General features: G+C 38.1%; 4 protein-coding genes across 5 annotated transcripts; all 4 read left to right on the top strand.

Moving 5' to 3' along the window:
• The first annotated feature begins 105 nt into the window (after nucleotides 1-105).
• Nucleotides 106-9,183, top strand: aldocb (aldolase C, fructose-bisphosphate, b). Its single transcript, XM_043221597.1, has 9 exons — nucleotides 106-245; nucleotides 5,131-5,261; nucleotides 5,408-5,619; nucleotides 5,944-5,998; nucleotides 6,087-6,247; nucleotides 6,631-6,714; nucleotides 6,831-7,005; nucleotides 7,216-7,415; nucleotides 8,177-9,183. The coding sequence occupies exons 2-9, from the start codon at nucleotides 5,150-5,152 to the stop codon at nucleotides 8,267-8,269; spliced, it is 1,092 nt and encodes a 363-aa protein (XP_043077532.1). The 5' UTR covers nucleotides 106-245; nucleotides 5,131-5,149; the 3' UTR covers nucleotides 8,270-9,183.
• A 486-nt stretch (nucleotides 9,184-9,669) lies between these two features.
• pigs (phosphatidylinositol glycan anchor biosynthesis, class S) lies at nucleotides 9,670-14,969 on the top strand. Its single transcript, XM_043220889.1, has 12 exons — nucleotides 9,670-9,730; nucleotides 10,002-10,141; nucleotides 10,227-10,338; nucleotides 10,444-10,533; nucleotides 11,369-11,460; nucleotides 11,549-11,786; nucleotides 11,869-12,011; nucleotides 12,537-12,651; nucleotides 12,746-12,891; nucleotides 13,636-13,736; nucleotides 13,826-14,036; nucleotides 14,139-14,969. The coding sequence occupies exons 6-12, from the start codon at nucleotides 11,675-11,677 to the stop codon at nucleotides 14,415-14,417; spliced, it is 1,107 nt and encodes a 368-aa protein (XP_043076824.1). The 5' UTR covers nucleotides 9,670-9,730; nucleotides 10,002-10,141; nucleotides 10,227-10,338; nucleotides 10,444-10,533; nucleotides 11,369-11,460; nucleotides 11,549-11,674; the 3' UTR covers nucleotides 14,418-14,969.
• A 495-nt stretch (nucleotides 14,970-15,464) lies between these two features.
• srsf1b (serine and arginine rich splicing factor 1b) lies at nucleotides 15,465-19,588 on the top strand. 2 transcript variants are annotated; one of them, XR_006247436.1, is made up of 5 exons: nucleotides 15,465-15,864; nucleotides 16,240-16,418; nucleotides 16,935-17,107; nucleotides 17,434-18,253; nucleotides 18,956-19,588. XR_006247436.1 is itself a non-coding variant. In XM_043220890.1 (4 exons), exons 1-4 carry the CDS (start codon nucleotides 15,674-15,676, stop codon nucleotides 17,620-17,622), a joined length of 732 nt encoding a protein of 243 aa, XP_043076825.1. In that variant the 5' UTR covers nucleotides 15,465-15,673; the 3' UTR covers nucleotides 17,623-19,588. The 2 variants fall into 2 exon arrangements, 1 of the variants encoding a protein (XP_043076825.1); XM_043220890.1 differs by having other exon boundaries at nucleotides 17,434-19,588.
• Nucleotides 19,589-20,040: 452 nt separating this feature from the next.
• dynll2b (dynein, light chain, LC8-type 2b) lies at nucleotides 20,041-24,124 on the top strand. The gene is made up of 3 exons (XM_043220891.1): nucleotides 20,041-20,197; nucleotides 22,519-22,655; nucleotides 23,632-24,124. Exons 2-3 carry the CDS (start codon nucleotides 22,524-22,526, stop codon nucleotides 23,767-23,769), a joined length of 270 nt encoding a protein of 89 aa, XP_043076826.1. The 5' UTR covers nucleotides 20,041-20,197; nucleotides 22,519-22,523; the 3' UTR covers nucleotides 23,770-24,124.
• The last annotated feature ends 500 nt before the right edge of the window (nucleotides 24,125-24,624 follow it).

Below are 24,624 nucleotides of genomic sequence, written 5' to 3'. Positions count from 1 at the left end.
TCACAAACGACTACGTGCTCGTACAACACACCTCAAGCGTGAGGCCGTCGGATGTGATGTGGACGCTGACGGTGACGCGCGAGGTCACTTTAAAGACTCATGAATATTCATTATTAAAATAAGGTCGTGACAAAAGCCACGCCCCTAGGTGGGTTGATTTTTCTAAGCGGTCACGTTGCGTTGCGGCATTGAAACAGGAGGCTGTCGACAGTGGGGCATCTTTTACATCACTCTCTGTTAAACAGGTAAGCGATTGAATTCTTAATTTAAAATTATATGTATTTCTTAATCCAGGGGACACTCGTTTTACCCGTAATCAATTTACTCGATTTGTAAACAGTGCGTTTTTGACGTCAAATGAAGTTTTGTGTATTTCATCTGTAATTTTATTCAAAAAATGAGCTATTTTAATACTGCAACTTACGTTTTTTTATTCTGCATTTAATGCCAGAAGTGCGAATATATGATGCGACAGGTGGTTGTTTTCTTTACTCATCGAAGGCCTTCTCTATAATGGTACAATGATACAAAACATTTTAACAGTGTTTATAGCCGATACATCCAACACATGAAGTCTTCTCGTTGATTTCGTTGTGAAATGTTAGTTTTCAGGGTTCAAATACTCAAAAACAACTATATAAAGATATAAACATAATCAAATCTACATTCACGACATTCAATGTCACCCTGAGCATGGATGAACACACCACCACCATCATCATCACCATCTCTCTTCAGTTAATTTAGAGTAGAGCTAAGTTAGCAGAAACCTGACAAACCGAATTTTTAACAGCTTTTCCCCCCCACTTAATATGTTAATTAAAGCATCATATGCATGTGTAGGTTTACATAGCATCATGGATGCAGCTTTCTGTCTGCGGAAGGGAGTGTGGCCGATCTGCACGTAGGCATTTCCTTCTTCACTGTAGCTTAGCCTAGCAGAGATGAGCTAACGTGGTGAAATTGACATTTTAAAGCCGCCCTTACAACATCACTCCCTCTCGAAAGAGATATTTAAATGATGTACATGAAATTCAGGTTTTGTCAAAGATGTCCTTCGCTGTAAATGTCGCCCTTGGACGCTTTGACATCCCACCCACACCGCTAGCGACGCAGCTAGAACGCTCGCACCGCGTTGCGTCACGGCGCACAAGGTTTGTGATGAATCACGCGAGCCGTGTTCCCATCCTCTCGCGTGTCGTGTATACGTGCCGAGGATGGTGTCTCCTCTCTCAGGACACCGCAGGTACATATAGTGCAGCTCAAGGTAAAACGAACTAAGCTGATGATGGAGACTAAGCTCAGGATCTACAGTTGTCTAAACGGTGGCCTTTTATGTACTACTATTTTTTTTTTTTTTTTTTTGTATCTTTTGCAAAATCATTGCATTTCTCCAGGCATAATATTTGTTTGAAGATAAAATAATGATTATAATTGGTTTGAATGTTGAATTTAAAAAACATTAATATTTTAAACGCTTTAGAATAAAACACTTAATCAATATTTTCCAGAGAAATAGCAAACAAATGTCTTATTGTACATTTTAAGTGAAATTTGCTATTTCTGTGTGACGAACTACACTACCCATAATCCTGTAGCGGGATCCACCATCAGTGAAGCTCAGCATGCTCTCAACCTACTATTTGTAAATGTATAATTTTGCACTGAACTTAAAAACTAGTATGAAAACAACATTTTATATTGTACTGTTGATTTATTTTATTATGAGACGTATTATGAGTGCGCAGTCTTCCAACATGCATACATTTTAACTTGCATGTATAGTTTAAACGTTCAAGCGACGTGATGATTTGTTCCAGAGCAGGCTGGTTTGTTTCATTGAAGGCCCTGTGGAGAAAATGAATGGGGAAGATGCTTCCGGGATCAAAGCCATCGGAAAAATGGGTGGTCACAGACTCACTGTTGCGCATGATGCGGTGCAGAGCAGTAGATGCAGCCTGAATCTGTCAGCTGTTACTTACACCTCATGCGTCTTCCAGAAGCATCTTTTTCAAGGCCATCATAAAATAAATGTTTTCAATAGGGCGCCATTATCAACCTAGGGATAAGCATTTGAAATTATTTTCGGTGCATTTATATTCTTTTGTAACGAGATGTAAAGCACCGAATCCGTGTGCAATGTTAAAAGGGGTTTGCAGTGATCGGAGGGGGTTGGTCTTCACGCCCATAACTGATAATAGATTGGTTAGCTACTATTTTGAGCTTGTATATCCCAGCATCTAGCAGATTGACGCCTTTATAGGCATTCATTTGATCCACTGTGTGATTTGTTTCAAACCAGTTAAGAATTGAGGCTGTAACTAAATGACTTAAAAGTGCATTGTCTAAACAGTGTCACCATGACTCATCAAAACGTGTTCACTTGCGTTAGAAACACTGATGCTGTTTTAAAAATGGCAAGCCAATGTGGTTCTCTTTCATTTAAACGGAGCTAGCAGTTGTCTGTGATTTATATAATAAACTGTTACATTGACAAGCAGTCTAAATAATGTCTAGGTCTATCTCAAAACTATTCCCATTAGTGTAGTCTATATAGGGCTCTGTAATATAATTAACAAATTGATCAAATAAAGTATATATTTAAAATTTATTAAATTGAGTTATTTGTTAACATTGTTGACGTAATTTAGCAGAAGTATGGTTTGCGACTTAAATTTATGTAAGTGATAACCCTTATTTAATGTGATAATATTTTTGCATTGCAAGCAAAGGGCAGAGGAGGTCACCTCTTCATCATTGACTGTGGTCATAAATCAAAATGCCCTTTGCGGGATCATTGAAGCCAATACATCGTAAATGAAGCTAATACTTGTGGCCTTTACCATTAAACGTTTCTATTTCCTACTCAAAAATGTTGTCATCATTTACTCCCCCTTAAATAGTTTTTAATCTGTCTTTTTTTCTGTGAAGGACAAGAAAGATGTTTATAAAAATGTTGGTAAGCAAACAGTTGATGGTAGCCATTGACTTTCATATTATGGGGGGAAAAATATGGAATTACCGTTAACTGGTTACCAGCATGCTTCAAAATATCTTCTTTGTATTCAACAAAAAAAAACTAGCTATTTGGTGAGTAGCCTAAATGATGACGGAATTTTCGTTTTTGAGTGAATTATCCCTTTAACATTGCTCAGAATAATGCCAGTCAATGAAGACTCGCGTGGAATGGTTACAGCACGTTGTGACTCATCCCTGGTAAAGAATATTTGAAAATGTGCACAGAATGGGATCAGCTGCAGCCATAGGCTGTGTTTTTCTGTGGAAACTTCCATTGTTCAACAAACCCAATGAGCCGGATTCATTCACAGAATGAGCCTTCGGGGATATGTGCTCTCCTGTCACTTTGGTAATGCTGTGATTTAACCACATGATAGCATAGAATTTAAACATGCTTCAGATACAAAAACTGGCTTGAAATCAATTGATTTCTAATTAAAATAAGAGGATTATCTCAAGCAGTTAAGGACAATACAAAATTAAATCATTCAGTATTTCTTGATAGATTGGTTTTCTCTTTTATTCTATGAGTTCTGTGCATGAACTGGTGTGTTTTGGGTCACGGCGTATCTAACTGTGATTTATATCAACACAGATCAACCAGTCTGTGCCGGATTTGGCTTGTTCCATTCAGCACAGAGATGGGGGAGCACTCAACCAGGAAATGTAATCAATATACAGGCATAGAATGGATTTAGGCAAGCAATAAACTCCAGGGTCAATATGAACAATATTTATGGTGGAATGTGATGGCGTGATGTTGAGTGGCAAAAAAATTACCTTTTTAAAAGTATATTTTTAGATTAGATTTTTGCAGATTATATAATATTAATTAAAACCTTCATTTTATTCATGTTTCCTAAAGCATTTAGGTGGACTTGACAAAGAGCACTTTGTCATATATATTTTTTTATGAAACTTTTTAATATAAAGCATATTTATATTTAAAACATACATTTTTAAACAATCATTTTAATCTGTAATCATTTTGTACTTTTAGTTTAAATTTTTTTTCATGCAGTTAAAATTTTTTTATTTAAATTTAGCAATTATAAATATTTTAAAAATAAAAATATTCTAAACTGCAATTCCATTTCACAAGTAACCAAACCCTTTTAATGAAATGCTGTTTCAATCCAATACCATGTAGTAACAGACAGTGGGGCTTGTCTAATGGGGATTGACAGCAGAGATTAGAGAACTGTGATTGCATAACAGAGATAGAAAACACTCTGCTGGCTTTAGTCCACAGTATTATGCAATTCAGCCTCGCTGAAAAGCTTGTGAGGAAGAGTGGGCCTGAATATTAACCAGAACCTTTTAGTTACCTTCAGTAATGAGGCACAGTTTTGTTTATCCATAGCCATCAGTCAGGCGTTTCTAGGAGACAAATTGTTGTTCCTTGTGTGACTTTATTTGGGTGAAGTAGTGTTTCTACGCAGGAGAAAGCACTGCCAATTTCACGTTCAGGACATGGTCTGATTCTCAAGTCAACTGTATTCAACATTGATAATAAAGAGAAATGTTTCTTGAGTACAGGACCAGTATTGTTTCTGAAGGACACTGAAGAATGGAGACTGGAGTAATAATGCTGAATGTTCTCGATTGCTATCACATTAAAATAAAATGGAAAAGAATTATTTTATTGTTTTAATTAAGTTATTTAAAGCACATTTGACAGTGTTACTATTTTTTAATTTGGAAAATTGTTATATACCCTTGTTCTCTCATGAAACACATGGTTCTGACATCATCACAGGGTGCAGCTGATTGGTTCTTTTTGTATGTTAAGCCAATGAGCTAGCATCCAAATACTTTCCTAGTGCTTGCTTGTTGCGGTGTGCTTTAGAAACCCTCCACCTGTCTAGAACTGCTACGAGGTGATTTGTGTAATCTATATATGGGGTCATTTTATGCATGCTAAATGTGAACCAGCAGTCTTTCTTACACGCTGGTACTTGCTTTGCAGCAGTGTAGCAGATCTGCTCCACCAAGACCAAACAAACGTTGTTATGTACATTACCATGCCAAACCCTCCAAGAGTCGTCCTGATAGAAAGATACGCAAAGTGGATGAAATGACAGTTGTGTCATTGCCGTTCCTCTATTGCAGGTTGCTTTGAGCCGCAGACATGACGCACCAGTACCCCGCACTCACAACTGAGCAGAAGAAGGAGCTCCAGGACATCGCTCAGCGTATCGTAGCTCCTGGGAAGGGCATCCTCGCTGCAGATGAGTCCACAGGTCAGTGAGGGTTCCATCTTACATGGAAATGACACATTCAGTATGATCATTTACTCCCCCTCGCGTTGTTCCAGACATGAAATAAGCAGCAAGCAGCTTTCTTTTGGTTTCTGTAACAATCATTTATTTGTCTGCCTTGTATACAGGTAGCATGGCAAAACGCCTGAACCCCATCGGCGTCGAGAACACAGAGGAAAACCGCCGCTTGTACCGCCAGATCCTTTTCACTGCTGACGAGCGCATAGACAAGTGCATTGGTGGTGTCATCTTCTTCCACGAGACCCTTTACCAGAAAGCTGATGATGGGACACCCTTTGCCAAAATGATCAAGGACAGGGGCATTGTTGTCGGAATCAAGGTACAAGATTTGCTTTTTGTCTCTGATGCCTCACGCTGATATATATTAGACACACACACACAAAATTACAAATAAAATATGCAGTGTTGGCGTAAATATTGAGTGCTGAGTTAGAAATAAGTAGACGTGTAGGTGAATAATTAGGATGAGATTATTAGGTTACATCAAGTTTGCCACAAAGTGCCTTTTAGCTTGAAGATGTTTGTAGATACTTGAAATATTATATTTGTATATTTTTATTTGTATTGATGGTCTACAGGTGAATTAAGCATACTTTAGACATCTATTTTTAAGATTTTAATTTTATTTTGTCCTCTTTAACAGGTTGACAAAGGTGTTGTCCCTCTGGCAGGAACAAATGGAGAGACCACAACACAGGGTAAAGCTTGCAGTTACCAATATAATATATTTGATAAAATTGATGGCAATGATGATGTTTTGTTAATGTGATGCCTGTTTGTCTTAAGGACTCGATGGCCTGTCAGAACGGTGTGCTCAGTATAAGAAAGACGGTGCAGACTTTGCCAAGTGGAGAAGTGTGCTGAAGATCAGCGAGACCACTCCTTCAGAGCTAGCCATCATGGAGAACGCTAACGTCCTGGCTCGCTACGCCAGTATCTGTCAGCAGGTGAGCTCATTAAGTCCTGGCTGTCTCTGTGTGGATGTTAAAGGTAAGCGGTGTTGTTATTGTTAACTAAAACTAATATCTGAATTGTTAATTGGAAGAAAAAAATTTATTAAACAAATTAAACATTAAAAAATGGAAAAAACTAAAGAAAGATCAAAAACTGAAAAATAAATATTTAAATCAAAATATAAAAAACTAATATTAAATAAGACTAATGTCAAGAAATCCAGATCACAACAGTCTTGATGTGTATTTATATTTACAGTCTTGTAAGTATTTTTTATTGAATTGTTTTTCCGAATATATATTTATTTATATATTAGAAATATCCAAAATGTGAAGGTTTTTTTTTTTTTTTTTTGACATTTTGCTTTGATTTTCAGAATGGGATTGTGCCCATTGTGGAGCCAGAGATTCTGCCTGATGGTGAGCACGACTTGAAACGCTGCCAGTATGTTACAGAAAAGGTACATAAACACTGACATTAATTCCTTGAATTTAAACAAGACTTGATTTAATGAGTTGAAAACATACTATATGATTACATTTACGAAACTTTTCTTTATTTCGCATGTATCTCCAGGTCCTTGCTGCCTGCTACAAGGCCCTGTCTGACCATCACGTCTATCTGGAGGGAACTCTTCTGAAGCCTAACATGGTGACAGCGGGACACTCCTGCCCCACCAAATTCTCCAATGAGGAAATTGCCATGGCTACAGTGACAGCCTTGCGCCGTACCGTTCCCCCCGCAGTCACCGGTGAGTCTGAGTTTGATTTACAGTTTGTAGAATTTGGAAACAAAATTACTTTCTAATCTGCTTTAAGAGTGCCATGATTTAAGAGCCCCATGACGTACAGTAGATAGCAAGAGGAAATGGCTTAAATTAAAAAATTGAGTGAGCCTTGAACACTATGTGGTGGGATCATAGGATCATTTCAGGAACTTAATTTTGAAATTCCTCTGGCAGGTGTGACATTCCTGTCTGGAGGTCAGAGTGAGGAGGAGGCATCTATCAACTTGAACGCCATCAACAACTGCCCTCTGACAAAACCCTGGGCCCTCACCTTCTCCTATGGACGTGCCCTGCAGGCCTCAGCCCTCAACGCCTGGCGCGGAAGCAAGGATAATGAGAAGGCCGCCACAGAGGAGTTCATCAAGCGTGCTGAGGTCAGTTGATTAAATAATTTTTCCATTAAGGTGCGGTCAACTTAAGCAAAATTTCATATTAGCAAAAAAGGTCTATTGTCAATAGAGTAGCACAGTATAAAGCATAGCTCACACAGAAATAACTTTCAAATTGAGCATTTGAATTTGAGTTATGAAATTTGTGTATTGCATAAAATTGCTGAACACTTATATCCCCCTTAATGTTAATAAATTTCCCTACAAACATTATGGAAAATTTCTATTAATTAATCTTTAATTTAGATAAGTTTTTTTGTCACTTTAATATCTATAAAATGCATATTGGCACCTTTTCAGAAATCATGAACTGTAATGAAATAAATTCATTTTGAATGACTTTTCTCACTACTTTCTGAATTTGAATAATTATTTAGCATATAGTATTTGATGTATAGGAATGAGAAAGGAAAAAAAAAAAAAAAAAAAAAAAAAATATATATATATATATATATATATATATATATATATATATATATATATATATATATATATATATATATATATATATAATCAGTTCTCCTGTTTTAATTCATTTGGTTAATCTCTAGATCATATTACTAATTCAAGTATAACACATTTGATATAAAATAATATAACATCTAAACTTTATAATACTTAAAAATAATCTAAAATTGAATAACACTTGATCTAGGAGATTAATCTGTTTAGAATTGTTCGGCTACGATTCTTTGTCTAAAACTGCCTATTCGGGAAACATATACTGACCTTTGAACTTTCCTCAGGCTAATGGACTGGCTGCTCAAGGCAAGTACATCTCCTCTGGAACCGGTGGATCGGCGGGACAGTCTCTGTACGTGGCCAATCATGCCTACTGAACATCCTGCATCCCATCATTCCAGCTTCCGCCAGCCAATAGTATAGCGCACAGCTGCTACCCTTCCTGTCACCAACCAATCACAGGCCTGCGCTGTCTTCTGTACTTTAGGGTTGTCATTGCAGTGTCTCATAATGTATCTATTTAAAATGTATTAAACTTTACGAATGGAGAGGAGAAATAGAAAGGTACGCAGGAGACTATTTTTTATTTTTGAAATATTCAAGGCGTGATTTCATGCTACAAACAAGTATACAGTATTTTTCTGTGGCCCGTTTTAAATGGATGTATATGTATATCAGCGGTTCTGTTTATATCATTCCAACATAAGTCATTCCAATTCAGGCACCAGCCACTCGAGTTGACTTTTCACATTCCTTGCAGTTCAGTATGACTTCATTGGTCCTCATGATGATGCGTGGATGATGTGAATACTGAGTTCAGATCGGTGTTTGCCAGCAGGGGCAGTTTATTGTAATAGGGAATGAAACAGAGTAATATATTATTTCTAGTTATGATTAACTCCACCAGACTCCCGAGAAATATTATTTTGTGTTGTGTTCACATATAATATTAATGCATTGTCTGGGCTGTGTGATTACTGTCCAAGAGATTTAATATAAAATACTAATAATATTAGTTTGAAAAGAACCATTATTTTGAAGTTGTGCTCAGTTGTGTTGTGTGCTTGTGTATATCATGCTCTCCCTCTCCTCCCCATATTTGTGACACAGTGCTACATGAAAAATAACTTCTATTGGTTGTAAACGGCGGAGCGGACCAAACTGTGGAGCTTCTAGGGAGGGGAGCATTCACTGCTCTGTTGACAAAACGTGTTCTTGTGATTCGATGTTGTTCTTTAAGCACTTTGTGTGTCCGGTAGTAAAAACTAAAATAAAATACTGTAAAACGCCAGATTCTGTTTGTCATTATTATGCCTCAGGTGTTGCTTTCCTCAACAGACCCTGAACAATTTGTTGAATTAAGCATGTTTACATAGAAATAAATGGGTAATTATAAAGAATGTTAGAGAGTTATATGTATGTGCGTACGTGTTTGTGTATGTGTGTGTGTGTGTGTGTGTGTGTGTGTGTGTGTGTGTATATATATATATATATATATATATATATGTATATGTATATATATGTATGTATATGTATATATATATGTATGTGTATATGTGTATATATATATATATATATATATATATATATATATATATATTATACATACATACATGCATACATATAGGACACCCAGACTAAAAATTCGCTAAAATGTTTTTTCCTCATATGAGGACGCAGGATCTTTAAGAGGTTGAGGAAGTGCGAATGACACGAATCCCGCCCCCTTTAACTCTGATTGGAGGTCTCTGTGCCCTCTGTCGTCTGATTGGATGGAATTATCCAATAGCGGGTTATGCGGTAGTCATTTCACACAGCAATGGCAGCGCTGCAGCTTGGTGAGTCCCGTGCATTAATTCAAAAACGATTTCTTCGTTTTCCACTCAATATTACACAGTGTTCATGTACGTTTTTTTCCACAAATGTTCATTTAAACTTACATAACGTTAAAGCCAAATACCAGCGTGTCGCTAATTTGGTTATTTTAAGCATGTTGTGAGTCAGGGTTGGGTCGCTCAATGAATAATGGATTGTGTGTTTCTACAGTTTCGAAGAATACGTAATTCCTATTTAGTATCATTTCCTGCTATTTCATTTTGGTCATAACAGAAAAGCAGCGCGGTCGATATGCTGCCCTTGCCATTGCTGCTGTGGTCATTGTGGTGGGCATCCCACTCTGGTGGAAGACCACGGAGACCTACCGCGCCTGGCTCCCTTTCTCCGACATCAGCGAACTCGACTCACTCCAGGTAACGCGCACTTCGTCCTTCCTCGAGACCGAATCGTGTTTGTGAATCGTTTAGCGCAGCAATGACGCATTATCGTGTTTGACAGCTTCAGCTAAGTGTTGATGTCGAGGTGGTCTTCTCTCGAGGAACACTGACCCCAGAACAGCAGAAAAAGTTTCCACTTAGTCATGTCACTGAAAAGGAGCATCAAGTTGATGGTAAGTTTAGCTTCTGAAACTAATTGGAACCTTTATCATAAAACAATTGTTTTATAGAACAGAGTTTTTGATATCAAAAACGCATTGCTGTCTTTTCCTCAACAGCTAAAACGGGTTTGCGGTATAAATATGAAACAAGATACCGCACTGCCACTGTAATGGAGGAAGACGCCTTGAATCAGCCCACTGCTGCAGGTTAATTGGATTTATTGTTACAAAAGAAATGATTTAATTATTTATTAATAACAAATTCAGTTATGCCTAATTTTAATTAGTGTATATTGACTATACTGAATGTACAAAATACTGTAAATATTAGATTATATAAAATGTTGTAAATGCAGTAATTCACACTGACAGAAGACCAATTGCACTCATTTACATATTAAATATTCTGGTAACAATTTACAGAAAGGTTCATTAGTTAACATTAGGTAACATGAACCAAGAATGGACAATATTTCTACAGCATTTATTAATCCTATAGTTTATAGAAATTAATTTCCGAATTCGTTATTAAAATTACAGCTTGTCTTTGTTAACATTTAATGCGCTGTGAGCTAACATGAACTATCAATGATTGATTTTATTTCATGAACAAAGGTAAATACTGTGATAAATGTATTGTTCATGTCAGTTAATACATTAACGTTAAACTAATGTTTCAAATGGAACCTTATAGTAAGTGTTACCAATATTTTTTATTATCATTTGCATTAAGAGGAACCCTTAAAACTTAAAGAGACTCCTAAAAGAACTAAATAGTTAGAACTTATTTGCTATTGTGGTTTCTTAAAACCCAAAAACCATATATGTACAGTATGTTAATGGTTGTTGTTGTGAAATTGTGAACATTTAGATGAATTTTAGTGTAAGCACTGAATCTATTTACTGAAATATAGATGAAATAAACAAGTACCATTATAGTAAATATTAATAATATTTGTTTAGATATTTAAACATGAATAAATTTAGCTGTGTTTGTACTATAGAGTTTTTATCCCTGAGCTGTTTAGGTCTTCTTCCACAGAGGCAGATCTATCCCTACACATGCTCTCTGAGAGTTCCTGAGGGTCTGTGGTTGTGTATGTGATCCCCGAGTCCTCCGCCCTCCTGCTAAAGGTAAGGTTGAGAGCATTTGTGGGTTTTTTTTAACATGCTGAAATCACATCTAAAGCTCATTATTCTCATTCTGGCTGTTTACTTTCAGGATGTGAAGGTGTACGTGGGGCAACGTCGCACTGCGCTGCTACGTTCCCCTCCATTTGAAACTTCTTGGAGTCTAAAGGAAGTCCTATCAAATCTGAACATCGAGGTGGAGCAGGTGGTAAGCACCATGTCCTTCAGTCACCAAGATATAGTAGCTGCTCTGAGCGACCGTGTTCGTTTGACCAAAGTGACTAAGGAGAGTATGGCAGATAGCATGAGGGCCATCAAATCTAGTCCTGGTGAGTAGCGTCCCTCATTCTGGCTTATTTTGTCAATAGCATACTCATTTCAATATCTCGTTCTAATTTCGACTTCTCTTAGGCTACGAGATCACATTCAGTCTGCTCAACCCAGACCCAAAGTCACACAGACTTCACTGGGATATTGAAGGCGCCGTTCAAAGCTACATTCAGCCTTTATTGAACAAACTTGCCCCTATAGCCAACTTCTCAGTGGACTCTCAGGTACCTAAGAAAAAGTAGTCTGTGTGGTCTCCAACAAATGTGACTTTTGCAATGGTATCAAATGTCAACCCGTAGAGAATTTGCTGTCCTGTTTATTCAATAACATCTTAATTTTGCACAGCTATTGGATTTTTTTTTTACATGAGAGAAATGAGGAAACATTAAGTGGTGCAAGAATATATTTTACAACTTCAAAACTCATCCAGGCAGCATTTAGAGTCAGAAGTTTCATAGTTTAAAATATTAGTTCTATTGATTATTTATATATATATAGAATATTATTATTGTTGTTGTTGTTGTTGTTTGTTTTTTTGTTTGTTTTTGTTCACACATTTCACATTAAATATGAAGTTGCTCACCAATGCCAGATTTTTGGGGTTTGACTTCAACTGTCAAATAAAATGATCTACTCTGAATTGATTGGATGTAGTAAAGTAGGTGTTTCGTTCAGAAATGAACAGCGCATGATAACTATTTTTTTTCTAGATTGAGTTCTTCGATAACTTGTGTGTCCGTTCTTTTCAGATTCTGTATTACGCCGTTCTGGGCGTGAACCCTAGATTTGACAGCGGTGTGTCAGCCTATACGCTCAGCGCAGACAGCCTGTCACATGTAATCAACCCTGTTGAGGCCAGACTAGGTGAGAATTGAGCTATAACTGAAGTGATTTGCTTTTAATCAGTGGTTTCTATTCTCATGCAGATCTACACGTGCCGGTGTTCTTTTTCACACAGGTTCCAATGCAGCTTCCTCTAACCCTGTTTTGAACTTCCTGCTGTATGTGCCAGATGCCCACCACTCTCCTCTTTTCATCAGAGACCACAGCAAAAGGGAGGTGCCCTCTAACGCCTTTCACAGCCCCCGTTGGTGCGGCATTATGGTACTGTCCAGATATTTTCACTTAAAAAATTGTTTTCTCAGTGGCTAAGTTTACCTAAAAACATAATCAATTAATGGCTCGGATTGCTTCTTTTATCTTGTTTCAGTTCAGGGCTTCCATACTTAAAATAAAAGACATAAAATATGCCCATTTTTACAGTAAGTCTCAGGTGTCTTCAGAATGTGTCTGTGACGTTTCAGCTTCAGATACCCCACAGATCGTTTATTACATAATTTGGAATATGCCTATTTTGATTGGAAGCGCTGTTTTTCAGCATGTCTCTTAAAATGCAAATGAGCTGCTGTTCTCCGCCCCCTTTTCCAGAACAGGGCTGTGCCTTTACAGCTTGTTCCTCAGATACTGTTTGATTCTGATTATTAAGGTCTGTCTACTAAGGCCATATAAGGTCATATATACAGGTTTTTTTGCATTTTGCACAGAAAGGGTCTGTCATGTAGCATGTGACTAACATTACTAAACAAATGTTGTAATTACACTCAAACTGTTGGTTGTGTCTGAGAAGGTGAACAGCTGGGACAGAAATTGCATTTTTATATTAGATCTGTGTGGCAGCAGTGTAATATACAGTAAAGAAATTAATAAATACGCTGCTCTCTTGTCTCCTCTAAGGCTAAGTGTTCTGTGCTCATCAGATTTGACCAGATTTCATCATTATATGTCACCTTTAAATATTGCTAATTATATGAAATAACGTGAATATGCCTTTCATTTGTCATCACCCAGGTGTACAACGTGAATGACATGTACGGTCCTGAAGCCGAACGTCCTGTAGATATCAGTATTAACATGGATAAAGTCATGGGTGTGTTTTTGGCGCAGTTACGGTTAGTACTTTCGAAAATGTACGTTAAAAACACCTGGTTTGCCCAGATGAAAGCGTTTCATTTCACTTTCGTTATCTTATTGTTTCTAGGCTCATGCTGGGAGTGCAGCACACTCATCCTCCCACAAGCTTTGCGCTGCAGAGTCCAGGCAGCGCCGGGCTGGCGGATTGGGAGCTGGACCGACTCCTGTGGAGCCGCAGTGTGGAAAACATCGCCACCGCCAGCACCACCATCACCTCGCTGGCTCAGCTCCTCGACCAGATTGGAAACATCGTCATCAATGACAACATCGCACAGCAGGTGGGAGGTCCACGTGTTCGGGGTTCATCACATCACAAAACAATTTCGTTCTGAGCAGTAGGAATTGTAATAAACTCAATTTTGCTATTATGTCTCGCACAGGTTTCCAGTGCGGTGATGTCGCTACAGTCTGCTGTCGCCGAGCTGGAGGCTGGGAACCTGGCCTTTGCACTTCAGTACAGCAGGGAGGCCATTTTGGCTTCGGAGAGGGCCTTTTTCGACCCCTCTCTTTTGCATCTTCTTTATTTTCCAGACGATCAGAAATTCGCCATCTACATTCCTCTTTTCCTGCCCATGTGTGTACCTATTGTGCTCTCGCTACTGAAAATTGTGAGTGAAGCTAAGCAAAGGCGAGCGGCTAAACAAGCCAAAAATGACTGAGAAACCACGGCTTGTTTGACGCATACACGCTAATGGCTGCACTTGTGTAGCGTGTTAAAAAACACACCGATTCTTTAAAAATAATGTGGTGTACATTTTACATTTTATTTATTAGACCTGTAGTCTGTCACAAAATCTGCATTTATATGCTCAACTTTACAAAGGCAGCTGTACTGAACCATGAATGATTGAAATGATTGATTCTACACTGTGAATAAAAGCGCAGTGTGAAATTTTGCCTTTGTCCACATTAACCAGTCTTGTTTCAAGTCATGATCTGTTTTATTTAGATGTGTAAGGAATTAGTAATCACATTTGTTTTTCAAGGGGTTCATACTTTATCATTCAACAAAAATAATATGTGAGATTAAAAATGTATATTTAAAAAAAACATTCTTGTTTATTGACATATTACAACAATTTATCTGAGTTTTTCTGTTGATTCCTTTTGTGTTAAGTTTAAAATGGGTTTGTATGAACAAAAAAAAATGTATTCAGTTGTATGAACGTTTAATATGAAAAACCTGATATTCATAAACGACTTGGCCTTAACGGTTCGTTTTTACAATTTAACTACAAACCAAAACTGTCAGAGACTACATTAATGTGTTTTTCATGCTGTATTTCCACCATTCACACAGAATGTATATCATGCGAAATAGCTCGGTAAACTATATGTGTATTTAGATACTATATAGGTAGATACTACATATTAGATTAATTAAAATTACACCAAATGATTAATGGCATATTGAAACAGACATGTTACACGTTATCATCATTTTATCGCTGTTTTGAATTAGTGTGAAAGGGAAAAAAGATGTTGGGCACTATGACGGTCTCAATGACCCTTCTTTAATCTTACAGATAGACTATTTTAGAATAAGTGTGTAACTGAGGCTGCAAAGTCCCTCCCATTCAGCCGACTAACATAGGAAGACACAGAGGTTTAAAAATATATTATCATCAAAATAAAATAACAGTTTAAATTTAATTCACGAAAGCTGCCGCAGCACTGCCAAGCACGTATCCTTCCGCGTAGCGTCGCCCCTCCGCGCAGTCGCGAACGTGTGTCGAGGGAGAAAGGGACGGCGCCATATTGGGAGGGATCGTTTTGTTTTTCAAAGGTTTTGAAAACAACCATTAACATTGGTTCGTGCACGTATATAGATACAGCATTGCTAACGGATTTATTTTCTGTCAACTGACGAATCGTTACAAATCCTCGACGTCGTTTGCGTAACTTCTGGTAGAAAATGTCTGGCGGTGTAATTCGAGGGCCTGCAGGAAACAACGACTGTCGGATTTACGTAGGCAACTTACCCCCAGATATTCGCACCAAGGACGTAGAGGACGTGTTTTATAAATACGGAGCCATTCGTGATATCGACCTTAAAAACAGAAGAGGAGGTCCGCCGTTTGCATTCGTTGAGTTCGAGGACCCGAGGTAAACACGCAAACTTAACAAACCAAGCCTAGCCTGAAGTTGCATACACAACAAAACGATGTCCCCTGTCTTAACTCACAACAAGATATGAATACGTATTTCATACGCAAATAAAAGTGTTTATATGAGGCGCGCAAATCCGTCAGCTAGGTCAGGATAACAAGGAAGTAGGGAAGATTATGAAACGTATTTAATCAGCTAATCTAATATTCTTAAAAGTATATTTAATGAAATGCTCTACTTTTGTTAGCGCCATTGTCGGTTGGACCATGTTTAGATTTAAAGTATTAAACTCTGCGCATGCGCAAACCGTCTTGCCTGTGAGCCACGAGGATTATATTGTCGTGCACCACTGATTATTTTCTATGTCTGCAGAGATGCAGAGGATGCTGTGTATGGACGAGATGGCTATGACTATGATGGCTATCGTCTTCGAGTGGAGTTCCCAAGGAGTGGCAGGGGAGGTGGAAGAGGTGGAGGTGGTGGAGTTGGAGCTCCCAGAGGCAGATATGGCCCTCCATCCAGACGTTCAGAGTACAGGGTCATAGTGTCAGGTGAGTGGACAGCCAAAGTGTCCCGCGTCTCTGTCACATAACGTAGGGTCCTTTCACACATAAGTGTGTGGATGTGAACTTTTGATTGCGTTAAATTGGAGGACAGCCTGCTTTATATTTTAATAAATTTTTTGTGCATATTTTCACTTGTTGTATTTGGGTTTTAGAAATGTACGTTTACATTTCTCTTAAATTTTGTTGTTTTCTGTGATCCTCTGTCATTCAGTTTTAACAGAATTGATTTTCTGAATCAGGAAAGCATAAGTCTGTTTATTTTAAATGTATTAAATTCAAATGTCAAATTATTTTAGTAAATATAATGTTAAATATACGTTTAATTGCATAAACTACTACACGTGCATTTTCTATCTTTAAATGGTGCAATATTATAAGGAGCTATTAACCTGGCTATGCAAAACCAGGATTTCTGTCTTAATGCTTTCTTGAAATAGTCACTTGTTGGAGTAATGATGTGCTTTTCATTAAGAGCTGATGTTATGTTTTTTTTCTGTCCAGGACTTCCTCCTAGTGGCAGCTGGCAGGACCTTAAGGATCACATGCGTGAAGCAGGTGATGTATGTTATGCTGACGTTTTCCGAGACGGCACCGGCGTTGTGGAGTTTGTGCGCAAAGAAGACATGACCTACGCCGTTCGAAAGCTGGATAACACTAAGTTCCGGTCACATGAGGTAGGTGTGAGTTTGTAAACGTAGACCGCCATTGGACAGGACAGGGCATAGCTTAAGGATTTGGGAATATCAAGGTAAGCTTGATGTCAGAGACCCATGATGGAGCCACATGGACTAGGAGGATCCATGGAATGGCTCTTTTGAATGTAAGTGATTTTGTCAGTGGGCCACATCTGGAAAGGGTGAATTTGGTGTAGTGCTAAAACTTAAAAAAAAAAAAAATTACATTTAAATCTGTTTTAGATTTGCCAAGTGAGTCATGAATTAGGAGTAACCTGAGATCTTGTGGTTCTTTGTTAGAAAGTGTCCCGTTATGTGTTCCTCAGGGGGAGACGGCATACATTCGTGTAAAGGTGGATGGCCCGCGCAGCCCGAGTTACGGGCGCTCGCGCTCTCGCAGCCGCAGCAGGAGTCGCAGCCGGAGCAACAGCCGCAGTCGCAGCTACTCTCCACGCCGCAGCCGAGGATCACCGCGTTACTCGCCCCGCCACAGCCGCTCCCGTTCCCGCACCTAAACATCCACATCCCAGCTAGCTGGCTGGCCACAATCATATACACCCTGTGTCGCCCTCTATTGGACCCACTGTTGTACTTCATTGCTCTTTTGACTTGTTTTGTCTCTCCACTTTCCCCAGTTTGCTTTCTCTCATCTTTGGTTTGTTAGTTGTTGTTTTTTTTTTATTATTTGACTGTCATTCTGCTAATGACAGCTATGTGTAGCTAAGTAGATGTTCTTCTTTCTCTCTTTTCTTCCCTGTCAATTTTTTTATTTCTTTTTTTTTTGTCCTATCCCATGACCCTGTTGTGTCTTTGTCTTGCATTCCCATTTTAACTGGATCTTCATACTCATCCCTTGTACTATATTTGACACAAGGGACATGTTGAAATGCTTTAAATAGATGTATGTGTGACTAATTAATTTGCTACTGTTTTATTTTGTTAACGATGCTTCATTACTGGCTTTTTCTGGGGTGGGATTATTTTTTCGTTGGAAAACTGTTCTACTTTTACCTTTTCATGTCTTTCTATAGACAACAGAAGAGCAGGATTAAAGAAAGCTTTGGAATAAAGGATTTTGAAGCACAGTTCATTCATATTAGGATATTTGGAGGAGGAGGAGCAGGCATTTCATTTAAGGAGGCAATGGTATGACGGCAAGCGGCTTTAGTTACCTTCAAAAAAAAAAAAAAAAAAAAAAAAGGCAGATGTTTTTCTACAGACTTCCAGTACTCTGGATTTTCTTAGTTCAGTAACACTTTAGTTTTGCTTTGCCATTCTTCCTCCCTTCACAACAGTCCCCTTCCCTGTTTAATTTACCTTTTCTCACTGGTCATTGCTGCTAAGCATGCATGTGTACTGTCTGGATGTTGCAATGCTTGTGCGTACATTAAGACAGCATTGTTTTTTGTTTTTTTTTTTTGGGTGTTTCGTTTTTAAATACAAAACATTTTTGCCTGTTGTCTAAAATGTGCTGGGATTAGGCCACTATTGAACTCATGTAGATTTATCATTAGACATGATTAAGGCTTGCCATGTGCAGTTGTTCTCATGTAAATTGTGTATTTGTCAAGAGAAGTGTCTCTGTTTTGTTTTGTTTTTTCTAGGTAGATTTGCTTGTTTTTCCAATGAATAAGCACAATTTAATGTGTTTAGGTGGTGCTCTAAACCTCTTCGAGAGCGTATCATAGTCTGGTATCCTTTTTGTCATTTACACAGAAAAAAAGAAATAAAGAAAAAAAATACCGCTCCTATGATCAATTTATAGAAGCTTTCAATAATAGAAGCTCTTCATTTAGCTGTGATTCTAACTTGTTACCTCCCTCTTTTTGATTTTGCTGGTATTCAAAGGTTTGGATTGGAGGAGGGGCTCACTGTGTCCCGATCCTTGGAGCCGGATCATTGGATCAGTTCAGGATCAGGAGCAGGATTAGGATTAGGATAAGGATGGATACATACATGGAGCGGGATCAATTTACCGGGAACGGGAACCATAGGAGAGGATCCCAACCCCAGCCCCGCATCCCCCCCACCAAACCACAATTAAAGGATACTTGACGTCGTAATTGGCTTCTCTAGAACCAAATTAATTTTTTTTTTCTTTTTCCGTGGAGCCCCATTGATGCGCGCAGAAGGGATCCAGGTGCTTCTTTTATTTTTGCGAGATTTGTTTTTTGGTATAAAAAGAAGCAGAGCAAGGAACCAGAAGGCTGGATCAGTTGCTTTGGATGGAATCGGCATGAGGAGCGTGGTAAATAGGGGGGAATTCGTGGGAGGGTGGGATAATAGGCACATTTTCAGGGGGATGTTGTAGTTTATTTAGGGTTGCAAAAAATTACTTTTCAAATAACATTTGTTGGCATTTGCTGTGTTGGCAGTGGTGTTTCTTTCCCCCCACAATTAGCTACTTTATATTTCTAGGTTGTAGTGTGTTTTTTCTCTCTTTCACCCTTCTTTAAATAAAGATTGAATGTTCAATGAAAATATTGTTTGCTTTATTTTTTTTAAGAACTATTTAACTTGCACTCTGATGCAGTAAACATTCATATATGGAAGATTTTGAGGTCATTACAATGCAACACATTCTCTTTGTATATAGCTGTAGGTTAGTATGTTGAAAGATGAAACAAGTTATGAAAATATGGTTGGTCCAAACGTAAGCGATATTTCAAAGCAGTGGACATAATGTTTAGTAAACGATATGTCACACGTAAACCTGAACTGCCATACATTGTGGTAAACAAAGCGGATAATACCTCACAGGAATCAATACCTTTGGCCTGAGGATGTGGGATTCTGAGTCCAGACGGGCCTGGTGCATTGTGGGATGAAATAAAATGCGGGCAGTGAGAAGCTAGTGGAAAACGCTCGCAACATGCGGGGAGAGCTTCCACGTGAGCCAATCAGAGGGCCGGTGCAGTGTGGTGGGCGGGTCTCCACGGGTTTCGTGACGCGAAGTTGGATATGAGTTACGAGCGCAGCCGCATGGGTAGAGTTACGACTGAAATAGTGGTTAGTGAAGTCAAGCGTGAACACGGCGGCTCAAAAAAGCCTGCGTTAAACAGTATTCCAGAGTAAAAGCATCAAAAGAGGGTGAGCTATGTGCATTTATTTACTATGCATGCCTCTGAAGTGTTGACCATGTCGCTCGTTAGGAAAATGATGCATTTAAACATTTATGCATTTGGGAAGTTTAGTAATTAGTGCTGTATTCAAATGAAGCATCATGGACGCAGCGCTCGCCTCTGCCTCTACTTTGCAGCAATTCTATTAGGCATTCGCCTTTAAATAATTATTACTGTTGGATTTAAAGACGTTTTGAGAAGAAATACGCTGGGTAAATTGTTTTTGTATAAATTAATTAGGGCGGTGGCGTGAAATGAAAGTTAGAACTGCTCGGCGTCTGGAGAAAAATGTTACGTAATTCTGCCAATCACCATACAGCGTTGAGAGCAGATGCTGAGGACATCAGCACCGTATGGCTTTAATGGACTCATCTTTAGACACCAGAGTCCAGCCAAAGACCGTATTTTGTTGACATGGCAGCACTTGGGTGAAAGTGCTTCTATTTGCCTTGTAAAAAATTGCCACAGCTTGCAACAAATAGTTATATCAGCTTTGTGTGATTTCCCTCTCCGTGACCTTATCAAAGGCAGACACCTGTGCTGTGTGAATTATTAATTGTGCTTTGCAGCATAATTTACTCTCACTTTCATTCTGCCCAATGAAATTTAATTCTTAACTCTTGCTGCTTGTTACTTATGCAACTGCTTGGGACTTTCTGCTCTTTTACATTTTCATTTAAACAGTCCGATAATCGGTTTGGCCGGCATTATTGCAGATATTCACGCTTTTCTGCTTCGGTTTCCAGAACTGCTAAGTTGCACATTTTATTTTGAAAACACGTGGTTGTCTAAAATATAATGGCAACAATTATTGTCATACAGATTTTAATACATAATTTATTTAAATTATTAATTTAAACTACAACTGTATTTATTTAGTTTACTTGATATTTAAAGGGACCATTTTATTTTTAAATGGACCACCATGTGCCACTGGCTAGTCAAATAGTCCCACCCTAAACTTAAGTGACTGGTTGAGATAATTTTGTTTTGACAGTGCCACGTTATTTACATTTTTCAGGAAAATTAATCTACATATGGCTTTTAGTTTTATTTGCATACTAAGCAGGGGCAGGAGCAAAAAAAGACTGATTAAAAATAATTATTGTACACATTTAATTGAATTGAATTTTTAAAAATTATATATTTAATATATCTGTGTGTGTGTGTGTGTGTGTGTGTGTGTGTGTGTGTATATATATATATATATATATATATATATATATATATATATATATATATATATATATATATATATATATATATATATATATATATGTATGTGTATTAGTGTTTTTTTTTTTTTTTTTTGTTTTTTTTTTTTTCCCCAAAAAAGCAGTACTCAGTGATTCGGTTACTTGATTAATTTCTTAACCTGTGTGCTATTGGCCAGTCGAGCAAATCTTCCCACTTCATACTTATGAAATTAGTTGAGCCAATTTTGCAGTGCTGACATGTTCTACTAGATAAACCGTTCAGGGAAATTTAAACTACAAGTGGTTTTAGTGTTGCCTGCATACTAATCGAAGATAGCGAGAAAATGACACATTTTGGCTTTAGCCTATAGTTATGAGTCATACCAAACGATATCGACCAATCTCTAATTCTAAACGTCAGTTTACTGAATGTAAACGATATGAACCGTCTCTGATGTAGATGACCTCTCTGTCGCGTTTCATGTCAGTAAATCGAGCTGGATAAAGATCTGATTTCTGCGCTTTCTCACACATCCTCCTCACTGAATGGATTTCATCAACCTTCTCCCTCTCCTGGGCCCAACACTGGGAGGCTTTTGCAGAGGGAGCTGATTGAGGTGGCCTCCTTTTTGTCAAATCATGACTGCACGTTTCCTTTTTAGTAGATGCGCTAGTTCCTTAATAAGCTGATTGGAAAAGGTAGATGACTCCGTAAACTCAGACAGGTCCCAGAGCAGACCATTTACATCCGAATTTGCCGTTAAAAGGACTGACAAATCGGTTCTAGTGAGCCGGGCCGTATTTTTCTCTTTATTTATAAGCGATAGCCCGTGATTTCCAACTTTTTGAATGTGATTTAAGCTCCTGAGGTTTTAATTTTTTTCATTTTTAAAGGAAAACCTTACGTTTCTCATTTTAAAATCAGGATCTGTTCACAATCCTTTCCCGGTCACAACCTGATTTTATATTGCCGTTGTTAAACAAGAAAGCTTTAACCCTCGCGTCGTGATCAAGGGTCTTCATTGTTCTTATGACTGTATACCAGACGATCGTCTGAGTCTCTTTTGCCTTTTCTCTTTCATCGTATTCACAGCCATCATGACCGACAGGAAGGCAGTAATAAAGAACGCTGATATGTCTGAGGACATGCAGCAGGATGCAGTGGATTGTGCCACACAGGCCATGGAGAAGTACAACATCGAGAAGGACATTGCTGCGTATATCAAAAAGGTCAACCATCCACAGAATATTTATGATTGACACCTTCATAGACTTCAAAACATAATTTCCTGCTTTATTCTAAAAAGGATTCTCTAGAACACCGTGAATGGTTTACCTAAAAAGGAAACTTTGCTGAAAATGTATTCGCCCTCAGGCTATCCAAGATGGAGATGAGTTTGTTTTCTCGTCGGAACAGATTTGAAGAAATTTAGCATTACGTTACTTTCTCACCGATGGATCTTCTGCGGTGAATGGGTGCCATCGGGATGAGATTCTAAACGGCTGATAAAAAATATCATTAAATTCTGGCTAAAGTTAATTTTCTCCGGTAAGAAGTCAGGGGAGAAAAATACACAGCACCGTTAACGCACCATAAATATGTAGGTGGATTTTCAGGTGAGAGGACAACAGAGCAATGTTTTTTCCACTCGAGGAAGCGATGTTATTGATTACGGACTTGTATATTGGACAGAAGTGATGGTTGAAAGTGTTACACATTAATGATGCATTTGTTTCTTAGAAAGATGCAGCTTCGTGAGGATTTCTTTGTGAATTGTAAAGTTTTTAGCAGTTCTGATGGCACCCATTTACTGCATAGGATCCATTTAATGAGCAAGTGATGCAATATTATAATCCTCCAAATCTGTTACATCGAGAGCCTACATTTTAGATGTAGAGAAATTTGAGCAAGTGTTTTTTTTAGGTGATCTTATTCCTTTAATTATTGCTTGATTTCAAATAGTTTTCTTTGAGGTGAAATGAAAAAAAAAACCTGTAGTACACTTCAATACTTTGAAATTAATGCATTATATAACATTACTTTTTAATGAAGTGTGTATTATTATTTTAATGCATTTGCAATATGCGCGTGATAAAGTATGTAAATGCATTAATGTGGTACTGTACACTGTTGTTTTAGCCCAGTCCTTCTAGAATACTGTTGCTCTTAGTAAACGAATGCGTTTCTGTTCTTGCTTTTCAACAGGAGTTCGATAAGAAGTATAATCCGACATGGCATTGTATCGTGGGACGGAACTTTGGCAGTTATGTGACGCATGAGACTAAGCACTTCATCTACTTTTACTTGGGTCAAGTGGCCATTCTGCTCTTCAAATCAGGCTGAGGGAACAGCTGTCGTTCATGAAAGTTGGATATCATCTCCAAACCTGGACTGTGACGCACTGATGGCTTGAGCCACACTCTACACACACACACACACACACGCTTACATTCTCTCCCATTTACACATTCATGAATTTAGCTATAGAGGCTGTGCATAAACGCATGGACCGTGTATATTATTTAATTTGTATATGTTGCAATACAGTAACTTTTTTGCTTTCTGTAGTTGCACGAGGTGACGCAACTAGATGACTTTTGTTAGTGTTTTTCCAAGTCCAAATTTGTTTTGCACCGAAGTTGTACAAAATGCTTTGACCGCTGCCTTTAAATTATATTAAAGAATGATATGTCATAAATATGTTGGGTATAAAGTAATTTTTTTTTTTTTTTTTTAATTGTAGATCCAAACGGGATTCTCTGCATTCCATTTCTAGTTAATGGCTGTTCTAATGTCAGTGATATTGTAATGAAATTACAGTGCTTCTTTTTGCATTATAATGTAACGTGATCAATTGCGCCTTACTGAAGTGTAGCACAAGAATTTAACACACTTCAGTATCTCAGGAGACAAGGGCTCTTGCTGTGTGCATTTTTGCTGAGGTAGGGAGAATGCAGGCTGAGTTCAATTACTAATGAGCAGGCCTGTCTGGAAACAAGGGGCCATTAATGGGATACAGTGCCTCTTGAATTTCAAGGACAAGCAGGCTTTGGTGCTTTCATGCTCAATTTTTGCCCTTTTTATGAAAGTGTATATATTTAAACATGTCAGTGGTCCCCCTTGCAGGCTCTTTTGTCATGACACAAAAGCCATCCTAGGTGAGTGGCAGTCCCAGTCTAAATATTTTATACAGCGACG

This window comes from Puntigrus tetrazona, chromosome 21 (genome assembly GCF_018831695.1).
Source record: "Puntigrus tetrazona isolate hp1 chromosome 21, ASM1883169v1, whole genome shotgun sequence".
Classification (NCBI taxonomy): Eukaryota; Metazoa; Chordata; class Actinopteri; order Cypriniformes; family Cyprinidae; genus Puntigrus; species Puntigrus tetrazona.
The sequence above is the reverse complement of the archived record's forward strand: the minus strand, read 5'-3'. Positions and strand labels throughout refer to the sequence as shown.

What these genes read in the sequence shown, in the direction of transcription:
- aldocb (XM_043221597.1), top strand. Translation starts at nt 5,150, where the DNA reads ATGACGCACCAGTACCCCGCACTCACAACTGAGCAGAAGAAGGAGCTC. An exon ending in CGCTGCAGATGAGTCCACAG is followed by an intron (nt 5,262 to 5,407) that starts GTCAGTGAGGGT and finishes CCTTGTATACAG; the next exon opens with GTAGCATGGCAAAACGCCTG. An exon ending in TGGAGAGACCACAACACAGG is followed by an intron (nt 5,999 to 6,086) that starts GTAAAGCTTGCA and finishes GTTTGTCTTAAG; the next exon opens with GACTCGATGGCCTGTCAGAA.
- pigs (XM_043220889.1), top strand. Translation starts at nt 11,675, where the DNA reads ATGTCCTTCAGTCACCAAGATATAGTAGCTGCTCTGAGCGACCGTGTT. An exon ending in GGCCATCAAATCTAGTCCTG is followed by an intron (nt 11,787 to 11,868) that starts GTGAGTAGCGTC and finishes GACTTCTCTTAG; the next exon opens with GCTACGAGATCACATTCAGT. An exon ending in GTGTTTTTGGCGCAGTTACG is followed by an intron (nt 13,737 to 13,825) that starts GTTAGTACTTTC and finishes TATTGTTTCTAG; the next exon opens with GCTCATGCTGGGAGTGCAGC.
- srsf1b (XM_043220890.1), top strand. Translation starts at nt 15,674, where the DNA reads ATGTCTGGCGGTGTAATTCGAGGGCCTGCAGGAAACAACGACTGTCGG. An exon ending in GTACAGGGTCATAGTGTCAG is followed by an intron (nt 16,419 to 16,934) that starts GTGAGTGGACAG and finishes TTTTCTGTCCAG; the next exon opens with GACTTCCTCCTAGTGGCAGC. An exon ending in CTAAGTTCCGGTCACATGAG is followed by an intron (nt 17,108 to 17,433) that starts GTAGGTGTGAGT and finishes TGTGTTCCTCAG; the next exon opens with GGGGAGACGGCATACATTCG.
- dynll2b (XM_043220891.1), top strand. Translation starts at nt 22,524, where the DNA reads ATGACCGACAGGAAGGCAGTAATAAAGAACGCTGATATGTCTGAGGAC. An exon ending in TTGCTGCGTATATCAAAAAG is followed by an intron (nt 22,656 to 23,631) that starts GTCAACCATCCA and finishes GCTTTTCAACAG; the next exon opens with GAGTTCGATAAGAAGTATAA.